Genomic DNA, 11,376 nt, shown 5'->3' with positions numbered 1-11,376 from the left:
TAGTAGTTAATTTTTAGCTTTTGTATATATAATTTAATTTTAATTGGTTATATTAATTACTTATTTAAGTCTAAATTTTTTTATTAGACTTAAATAGGAAATTTAACTCTAATAAAAAAGGGGCGGAAACTTCGGAAACAATAAGGGAAAGATGCATAATAGGCTCAACTGGTCTTAAGAACTGGTCCAAGTATCCGATCGCCTGCTCTGGGTCTGTATAAGGAACTTCCTTGAGTTGAGAAGATGTATGCTCAGTCAGTAAGTTGGTTGGAACAACACGACCGTCAAAATAATTGGATCCCGTGTTCAAAAGAGACCGAAACGATAGAAAATCGGTCTGAATGAGTATACCACCTATCCATCCGAGGTTGGCTCATTATGGACATGTGACTTTCATCCCAGCAAAGCCCATGTGCATGTAGGCTTGGCCAAATCACGGTTCCTGGAACCGGAACCGCCGGTTCGAACCGGTCCGGAACCGGAACCGGAACCGGTGAGAACCGGAACCGGGACGAACCGGAACCGGAACCGGAATATTCCGGTTCGGTTCCGGTTCCAGATTTTCTGGAACCAGAACCGGCGGTTCCAGAAAACCGGTCGGAACCGGTTGGAACCGCCGGTTCTCCGGCCGGTTAGAACCGCCGGTTCGAACCGGTTCGAACCGGAGGTTCTTATAAACTGTCACACCAAAAAAAAAAAAAAAAAAAAAAAGCTCCTTTTAGAGCAAAGAAACCCCAGTACCCCACCACTCTGTCCACCCAACCTTAGACACAATAAAATTATAAACCCTACGCCTACACCCTACAAAGGGACAACAGAAAAATGAAATAAAAAAATAAATACATATTCTTCTTATAATTATTGGTCTGAACGTTGTGTTTTTTTTTTTAATTTTATTGTGAAATCTATTAATTATTCCTCCCAATAGCTATAAACGGCTATATAACGGCTAGTTTCAAGGGTATTTTTGAAAAATTAATTTTTTGAATTTATTATAAATACCTCATTTCATTTACAAATTCATTATAAAAAAATCTCTACTCTCTCTACTTACTCTCTCTACAATATTTTTTTAAATTATATTCAAACTTTTTTAAACAAAAAATAATTTCAGTGGAAGAATTTTTTTGTAAAAAATAATTATATTCAAGTCTTTAAAAAAATAAATTTAATTGTAGAATTTTTTAATTTTTTAGGTGTATTTTTTTTACAAATAACTTTCACAAATTTATTAAATTTTGAAAATCGATCTTCAAAATTTAAAATTTAAAATTATGTGATTCGCCGGAAAATCGATCGGAACCGTCGGTTTTATCACCGGACCGGAACCGGAACCGGAACCGGAACCGTCCGGTTCCAAACCGGAACCGGAACCGGACTTTTTCGGTTCGGTTCCGGTTCCAGTTTTTTTGGAACCGGAACCGCCGGTTCCGGAACCGTGGCCACCCCTATGTGCATGGAACATTATTGATGCCAGCCTAGAAAATCAGGCCGAAGCAAGAGGACCGAATTGACATAGCTTGGAGAGAATTATTATATGCTAGAATAGCACCAAAAGGACCATTTGTGCTTAAAAACCCATAAATTGTAAATGTTGAATATATTTAGTACATTTTTAATTTTTTTCTATATATTTTCTAGGTGCACCTTGTTTGGAGGTATATTTAGGATCCTTATAAAAAGGAAAAAATTATACTGCAGTACGCGCACAAATATATATAAATAAACCGAATTGTTTAACCGTTTCAAGTTACCTTGTGTTCCTTTCTTTTCAACCCCTTAATTTTTTATATTTCTTTCTTATTCCTTTTATCTTTGTTTTTCCCTTACTCTTTTTATTCTTAATCCATTCTTTTTGGATTAAATAGGTTTTGACTCGTTTATCCACCTTCCCATAACAATTTCAGAGCGAACAACTTGTTAAAATTATTATACATCAACCAAACTGAAATACAACAAACTGTATAAACAAACTGAATTCAAGTCCAAACTAAACATGCCTTGGCCCATTTATAAACCTATCCCAAAGCACTTCTGATGGACGCAAGCCCAATGGATCCATAATAATCCCATACCCAACTCGTTAAAATAATTAAGTTCTAAATTCATCTATAAAACTTATCTATAGAAAATATATATATAACAAACATCCTAATGCATGTGGTAAGAACATTAGTTTTGGCTTAAAGAAATAGGCTCAATAATCAATGACAAAACTCTTCTCTTTGATCTACTATCAGGAGCTCCAATGCTATCTCCATGTTGGTATGTGAGATGAGAAATCCTTGCAAGATTAATAGTTGCTTCAATGAAAGGCTTTGCAAACTGAGTCTCACCAATTTCACATTCATTTATTTTCTTCCAAGCCTTCTCTATCAATTTATTTATATGTTCTCGTGCTTCCTCCTCTAAAACTTCATATTCATGCATATAACACGATATTGAATTTACAGTTTCACCTCGAATTAACTCATCCTAAAGAAATAAAGAGTTGAACAAGAAAATATTAAAAATTTATTTTATAGATCATTCCATTAAAAATTAATTTGACCCCATTAAATTCTTCTTCTTTTTTGACATATTATCTATATTACTTCATAAAGGTATCACAAATTATTTTTTTATACATATATAATTGTATTATATCAGAAATTATTATCATTATATGTGTTACAGTTTCACCTCGAATTAACTCATCCTAAAGAAATAAAGAGTTGAACAAGAAAATATTAAAAATTTATTTTATAGATCATTCCATTAAAAATTAATTTGACCCCATTAAATTCTTCTTTTTTTTTGACATATTATCTATATTACTTCATAAAGGTATCACAAATTATTTTTTTATACATATATAATTGTATTATATCAGAAATTATTATCATTATATGTGTTATTATACTCGTAAAATTTTCGATTCAAGAATGCTTTTATTAAACAATTTTCAGAATTATATGAATGATTCATTCTATAAAAAATTAAAGATTGGCGCTGAAATATTAATAATAATATAGAAAATATTGAAAATTGATTTTCAAAATCTATATAATTCTAAAAAAAAAAAATCAAGAACTATATATATTTGACTCCATTAACTTATAATTCTACATATATATATATATATATATATATATATATATATATATATATATATATATATATATATATATATATATATATATGCATGCATACCGATGAAGTGGCCAAATCATTGCAAAGTCTAAAAATAAGGGCTGGCCATTTCAAGAGTTGATCGTAATTGAGTAAGGAATGAAGTGCTTCCTTTGAGTTGTTTTGATCCATCAAAAAGTAAGCATGTATAAGTATAACAGTTCCTGATACAGATCTCCATCCATTTTCAATATATTCTTCAAATGACGGTGTAGATTTGTTGTGGGCCCACTTTGCTTCTTGCAAAAATGCTTTGCATAAATCACCCCACTGAAGTAGTTCATAAACAATATAATAATTAATATTAGATATGTAATTAACTTTAATTCCTAATTAATTAAAAACAAAATTGAACTTACTGCTTTGGCCAGGTGAGGAATAATAATTTCTCCATTGTCCTTGAGAGTATCGTAAGCCATCTCATTGACAGTATTATATAGAGCAAGGAAACTTAACTTCATATAATATGGAAGATCTTTCAAAGCATTGACATCCCATCTAAAGAAATAATTCAATATTTGTATCTGATTAGTATAATTTAATTAATGCTGTTCTTTTTATCAGGAAAAAGATTTAATTTTAATAAAGATGAATTTGGAATAAATTTGGCTAATCCAAAGACTAATCCAAGCCGATGTGCCTCCTTTTTTTCGATCATAAAATAGAAAGTCAAGCAATAAGTTATTGAAATGTGAATTTAATCGTAACCGTACACTTTCAGCAATAATTATACCACTCGCCAAAATAAAATACCTTTATAGGATTTAATTATAACCCTATACTTTCACATCTCATTTTGACGAATGATATAGTTATTATTGAAATGTGAAAGTGCACGGTCATGATGGGTTCCTGCAAAGTTCAAAAGGGACTACAAAAATAATCACTTAAAGTACAGGTTCAAATTTATACATTAAGTCATCTAACAATACATGATAATGGATGGATGTCAATATTAGAAATGGTAGGTAGACAAACCTCTCAAGAGCTTCTGTAAACAGCTGCAATTCATCCAAAGTGCCGTAAATATCGTACACATCATCAATGGTGGTAATGAATGAAGTCACTTTTGTTAATCCTTTACGACATCTGCTAAATTGTGGCTCAAAGGCCATTCCAACGGTCCAAAAGAAGCACTCCATTACTCTGTCTCTACTAAACCTCAAATTTTTTGCTAGTTCCAAATTGTTCCACCACCTAGTTACAGACAGAAAAGTACATGTTAAGGTTAGGCTAGACACATCTAACATGCATACTTGTGAGTGTTATGGATTCAAACTGAGGCTGAACTTTTAGCCATCCTAAATGATAGAATTATTCTATAAAGCGCAATATAATAGTTGTCCTTTGATCATTGAGTCTGATTCAAGAAATGCTATCACCTAGGTTATCAACAAAAATAAAAGAAAATGGGAATGGTGAAAAAAATTTAATAGATTTAATGTCTTAGTTAATGTATTATCTCAAGTTCAGTCTATCATATAAAGAGGGAAAGAAACTCATTTGCAGATTCCTTAATAAGAAAAAGGATAACAGCTATGATATCTTTTTTGCATAGTTATAAAAATTGCATCTGATATACTTATATTTTTTTTTGTTTTATATTTTTTGTTTGTCGGTAGTTTCTTTTCTCTTGGATTATTTATTGGGTGTGGGTTAGGTTTTTACTTAACTTTCCAGGATAGGATAGGGTATATTGGGGAAAGCTTGATAGTGTAGTAACTTGGTTAGTTGAGTTTTTTCTAAACACATCTTTATTTTCTATTTAATTCTTAAATAAATAAAAAATTCTTATTTGCTCCTAAAAAGAGGCCTAACCTTCAATTTCACTCTGAACTTTTCGAATAGTTGCAATTTTACTATAAATTGATCTTTGTACCCTGGGTACCCGAACTTATCAACCTAGTTTCAATTACAGTTTAATTTACTTTTAAGGTGCAAATGAACCCTAAAAGTGAATTACAACACCATAAACTTGTTGATTTGTTGCCATTGCACATGTAAAAGTAAACTAAGATTAGAATTTTGATTAAAATAATTTTTAAAAAATGGACTTCATTTATTTAAACAATAAATAATAAAATCAAATCCAAGTATTCATATAATAAATAGAAAAAAATCAAGATTGAGTATTTGATTTTAAAATTGAATCAATTTTAAGATGCAAAAATTATGTGTTGGATATTAATTAAAATTAGGGTGTAATTGCAACTAGGTTAATAAATTCAAGATATTTAAGGTAGAAAAATCGATTTATAGTGAAATTGCAACCACTCTAAAAATTCGGAGTGTAATCGAAGGTTACACCTAAAAAAAATAAGACACATCTAACGTGCAAGTGTACTATTTTTTCCAGGATAGTTTAATTATTACCTTGACATTTCTTTAAGATCTCTTTGGAGTACAGATTGCACCATATTAAAATTCAGCTTTCCAAGTTCAAGCAACAACGGATTTGCTTCTTCCCTTTTACCATATGCTTCAATATACCACCGTGCTTCCGACAAAACCATTCTCCGGCGCAACGGAAGCTCAAGAGCATGGCTAATGTCTGAGTTACTCTTAGTAAGGTTATTGAGATGTGTTCTTGTTTGTGTCATTGCCTTGTCTAATAGAGATTCTCTATCAAAGGAGAAAAATGAAGCTTCTAATAGACTTAGAATTCCTTTCTCATCCTTCTTGAAGCATTCTTCAAGATTACCATCTCTGTCCATGAAATTCCTGAATTCATCTAAAGGCATCATACATTATAATTATGTAAGTCAGTTACTATTGTATAATAGAATAATCAAATTAAAGGGTAGTGATAATATAATAATCAAATTATTTTGTCCTTTTTTCTCAAATCACTCCTCCTAACAACTATAAACCGCTACATAACAGCTAGTTTTAAGGGTATTTGTAAAAAAAATGATTTTTTGGATTTATTATATATACCTCAACGGAAAATAAATTGACTTGAAGACTTTTTTAAAAGAAAATTAAGTTCAGGTCTTTTTGTAATTTTTTGAGGGTATTTTTTTTTTTAGAAATTTCACAAACTTTTAAAGTTCAAATTTTGAAGAAAAAATGTTCTCTACTTTTTCATTTTACAATTACGTGATTCGCTGGAAAACTGGTTGGAGAATCGACCAGAACCGTCGGTTTTGGAACCGTTAAAGAACCAAAATCAGAACCATAACCGTTCGGTTCCAAACCATAACCGGAACCGTCAATTTTCGGTTCGGTTCCGATTCTAAATTTTTTAGAACCGAAACCGTCGGTTCCAAAACCAAAATCCACGGTTCCGGAACCGTAGCCACCCCTAAGTATGATGTAGTTTCCTATATTAATCTGGTGCATTCAAATATATCTTATTCCTGTGCTGGCAGTTGCCCCCCTCTCTTCTAAAAAAAAAAATTGTATTTTACATCAACATGTCTTGAATCCTAACCATTTAACCATTTTTACATACCATCAACCACTTTCCTCCCTTAACTTTTATATAATTTTTTTTAACTAGATTATATATTATTTTGCCTCCCTAATTTCAGATCCTGGCTCCGCCTCTTGATTAAAACGTAAGAATCCTAGTTCTTTTTGTCCCTATTCATTGTGGATCTTCATTCGACTTCTCATTTTTAACAAAATAATTAACTATAGTCGTCTGTACAAGTACCTTCAGAAACCTGATAACCATGTTGTCTGAGGAGTCTAAAGCTTAGAGCAATAACATGAAGAGATTTATTGGACATAACTTTACATCCTCCGAGAGCTTGGAATCTATCAAGCACTTTCTTTATGTCTTTCTTGAAGAGATATTCCAAACCCAACCTTTGGATGTCATCAATCAGTTCAAGAATTGTCAAAAACTCCTTACTTTCATCATTGATTACACTTCTCACTTCCTCCTCTAGCTTTCTTGCCTTGTCTTTATACAACAAATCCTGCAATTAATCCTTGTTTCAAGCTTATATACACATAATTATATATATATGATGAAGGGACATAAAAATAGGTCCTGGCAAGGGAAAAAAGGAAGAAAATTTCATGAAAGTATTATACTTACTGCGTTATCATTCTTTAAGGACTGCAAAAAGCTATAGCTCCAAGTAGATGGTTGGTAATTAGCAGAGCGTCTCTCATCTGGAGGATGAGAAATTTGTGCCTTCAATGAACATTTGGGCTCTCTATTCATTTTAGGAGTTTTTATTGCAGTTATTAGCGGAGGTATATGTGCATAGGCATTTTGATTTATGGGGTAACAATACTTGCTCAAATTGCTCAGATTGGTTGCCATTTCTCTTTGTAATTAAATGCTATTGAAAAGCTTATTACTAGTTAAGAATCATTTGTACACTATATATAAGGGTTGGTAGGTACAGATTCCCATAATTAAGAAATCCTGTTTTTTATATGTAAATAGTAATATTGACTTATGGAATGTAATGTTGAAGTTGGTACGTGAGAATGACTAATTATGATTTTAGGGTGTATTCCACAAAATTAATTATTAACTGTTTTAGTAGCTTTATAAAAAACGTTAAAAAACTAAATGTTATGGGGATTGGCCTTTTATAAAACGCTACCTTGCCTTCTAACAGCTAATTCAAACGATATATTACCGAATACTATAAAAATATTAAAATGTTAAAGTTACTTAAAAAGATGTTGTCAAACATAATCTTAATAATGATTCAACTTAGTTAATAGACATAAAGAAATTACCAGAGGCAAAATAAGATGATTAGGATTAGATGTGTTTCCACAGTTTGAACATTATTGTTTTAAATCAAACAAAAAAAAAAGTATTATTTTTGTCTTAATCTGAACAATTAATTTTTAATCTCATTGTGAACATATTATTTTAATGTTAACCTAAATGATAAATTTTTTTATCTTATTAAAAAATAATCAATTACATAATGTGAAAGTTGACTCGTAATACAAAAATGAATAGGATAATAAATAAAAAAAGTATTTTTAATGAAAGCACAGTTTATACTCTTAATCATGTGTCTGTAATATTATAGCTTTTTGATAATTACTTATTATTGAAACTGAGAATTACATTTAATAAATTATGTATGGTATGATTATTTATGGTATGTTTATAATTATTGTCTTTTATTTTGCACTAGTTGATGATTTTATGTAGAGTTCATTCCGTATATAAAACATTAAATCATTTTGTTAATATGAGATATAAAGTTTTTATTCACAATCTAAGATGGAGTTGACAAACCATCAGTATGATTGTAGTACAAGATTACATGTAATTTATTTTGATTATGGGAATGGTTAAATTCCAAATTTTTGCACTGGTGGATATTATATGTATTGAATGTGGACCAAGTAGAGAATTGTTGTGGTGGTGCCCACTCAAGTAGAACCCACACACTTTTGAAAAAAGAAAAAAAAAAAGGAAAAAGTGTTCTTTGAAGAAAGAAAGAAAAGAAAAAGGAAAATCAACAATTGCAGGCAATTGTTGACAAAATGGAGACCCGTGAATGAGTTATACACTGCTCATTCACTAACCTCTCCTATAAATAGAGGTAGCGAAGCCTCAAGCAAAGCACACAGCAGAAAGGAAGAAAAAAAATGTAGAGAGAGAGTTATCTAGTTTTAGGAAGGATTTCCTAAAACTAGGGGAGAGAAAAATAGTGAGGAAATTATTATGGGGTATTTTTGGGAAACACTTTGAGTGCCACTATTTTTGTATTACTCTCTTTGTGTACCAACTATTTTTAATAGTGGAAGAATTATTCGGAGTTTGTCCCGTGGACGTAGCCCTAAACAGTTGAGCGTGAACCACGTAAATTTCTGTGTGTCACAATTTTACTTTTCCGTTGCATTAATTTTCTCTTACTTTATTGAAAGGGCCCAAAGAGTGGTATCAGAGTTGAGGCAAGTGATACCTGAGGTCCAACAACTGGTATCAGAGCCGAAGGTTTCGGCAGATCCAGCCGGTCAGATAGCGGTACCAGATCCGTGGATATATTTTGAAAATAAATATACCACGATGGAGAGAAAATTACGATGAGTCCATTGGTACTGTCCGTTCGAAAGACGTTGCAAAATCGACTTAATGATGAATAGTAAAATAGTAACTCAAAGTTATGGTGAACAATACTATTGGCATTACTGTCGCTGAGTCCTTTCAAGTAAGCCCAGCACTATTTACGCACAGAACTATTCACGTGTACAGTTACTATTCACGCATATAGTTACTATTCGCGTATACTATTACTATTCATGGCACTATTCACGTATACTACTGTTCACGTATACGGTTTATGTTGGTGATGATTTTCTACGCAAGTCAAAATGGACAAGCAAAATTATTGATCTAAATGGCGGGAATTACCATCTATGGATAAATGAAAGATCTCCTTATGATAATCAAAATGCATTTGCCTGTGTTTAGTTGAACTAAACCGGAAGACAAGACTGATGAGGAATGGGCTTTTCGAGCATGCGTCCAAATCTCGGTTGGTAGATTTGATGATAAAGGTTTCTGTAGCACCTTCAGAAATGGTCAGTGGAAGCTCACAAAAGGTTCATTTGTGGTAGCTAAAGACCGAAAGTTGTACGTGATGCATGCGAAACTCTCCCAAGACACTTTGAGTGTAGCGGAGAATGACAGTATAGTTGAATTGTGGCATAAACGAACGCCACATGAGTAAGAAAACTCTGGCAAGAAAGAACGTACTACCTAGATTGGATGAAGTTCACCTAGACAAGTGTCCTGATTGTATGGCGAGAAAGCAAAACAGAGTAGCTTTCAAGATTACCCCTCCTTCTAGAATGAAGAATGTATTAAATCTAATTCATTTAGATTTATGTGGACAATTGACAATGTCATATAGTGGAAATTGATATTTTGTGATATTTATCGATGACCATTCTAGGAAGACCTGGGTATACACATTGAAGTCTTCTAAACCTGGTTGAGAGACAGACAGACAAGAAGCTGAAGTGTATCAGGACAGATAATGGTGGAGAATACACTGGGCCATTTGATGCTTTCTACAAAGAGCATGGCATTCGACATCAAACGACACCTCCTAAGACGCCGCAACTAAACAGTTTGGCTGAGAGGATGAACAGAACTTTGATGGAGAGAGTCATATGTTTACTCTCACATGCAAAGTTGTCTAAAAGATTTGGGATAAGCGTTACTCACAGCAGTTCGCCGTTCACTCTGTTTCCCTCTACATCATGATACTCCAGAGAGAGTATGGTTAGGAAAGGATGTTTCCTATGATCATTTGCGGGTGTTTGGTTGCAAAGTCTCTGTGCATATCCCAAAGGATGAATGGTCTAAGCTTGATGTCAAGACTAGACGGTGTGTATTCATTGGCTATGGCTAAGACCAATTTGTCTATAAATCTAGAAGACGATTATAAGAAATTGTGATGGTGTATTTGTTGAAGATCAGACTATTGAAGATATTGAAGCAAAGTGCCAATAGATCTGATGAAGACTCAATAGACATACAGAGAGTCCCTCCAATAGAATGCAGACAAATTGGAGATGAAGAAAATGTCCCACAAGAACAAGTGCCAGAGTTAGAAAATCCAGAAGTTCCTTATTAGAATGAACTAGAAGATGAAGATTATGGTGTTCATGTTCAGCCAATAGCACGGGAAGGTTCTCAAACATTAAGAAGATCTAGTAGCTGACAATCATCTACTAGATATCCAGTCAATGAGTATGTACTGACGACTGACGGGAGAAACCTGAAAGCTTTAAAGAAGCTATGAAAAATGAACACAAGAGGAGCTGGATGAAAGTCAACAATTGAAATCGTAATTATCATTCTTTAAGAAGTTGGAATCGTTTATCGTTTAATCGAAATTGTTCTGTCATTTTTTCGGGGATTACTTATCATTTGAATTCACATTTCATTGATAGATTATTTATTATTTTAATTATAGCTATAATTTCAATTATTCTGCAAATCTTATGGTAGAGATCATTCCACATGGTAAGATTCATGTCCATAGCTATCCCTGTGCTGTGCATGGGACCTCTCTGCTTGATGGTGAGTGCTATTCCAATGGAAACAGAAACTGTACTGGTTCACGTCGACCAAGATAATACCATTAATCTTCTACAGACCACAGACCAAGACCAAGACCAAGACCACTTAGTTCTAATCTTCTATAAGAAGAGGGACAAAGAAACTGTTGAAGAAGAAGAATCATCATTTTAAACCAAAAT

At 32.6% G+C, this 11,376-nt stretch overlaps 1 protein-coding gene across 2 annotated transcripts; it reads right to left on the bottom strand.

Moving 5' to 3' along the window:
• Positions 1–1,901: 1,901 nt before the first annotated feature.
• Positions 1,902–7,495, bottom strand: LOC105631119 (putative terpene synthase 12). Of its 2 annotated transcripts, none has more exons than XM_089719867.1 (7): positions 7,220–7,494; positions 6,830–7,097; positions 5,545–5,902; positions 4,150–4,368; positions 3,531–3,669; positions 3,193–3,441; positions 1,902–2,475 (listed from the first exon to the last, which is right to left on the bottom strand). In XM_089719867.1, exons 1-7 carry the CDS (start codon positions 7,448–7,450, stop codon positions 2,173–2,175), a joined length of 1,767 nt encoding a protein of 588 aa, XP_089575993.1. In that variant the 5' UTR covers positions 7,451–7,494; the 3' UTR covers positions 1,902–2,172. The 2 variants fall into 2 exon arrangements, with proteins under 2 accessions (XP_089575993.1, XP_089575994.1); XM_089719868.1 differs by lacking the exon at positions 1,902–2,475 and adding an exon at positions 2,529–2,698 and having other exon boundaries at positions 7,220–7,495.
• Positions 7,496–11,376: the final 3,881 nt, after the last annotated feature.

This window comes from Jatropha curcas, chromosome 3 (genome assembly GCF_041381405.1).
Source record: "Jatropha curcas cultivar XTBG-Jc1 chromosome 3, XTBG_Jcur_1.0, whole genome shotgun sequence".
Lineage (NCBI taxonomy): Eukaryota > Viridiplantae > Streptophyta > Magnoliopsida > Malpighiales > Euphorbiaceae > Jatropha > Jatropha curcas.
Note: the sequence above shows the minus strand (reverse complement) of the source record. Positions and strands in the feature narration are given on the sequence as shown.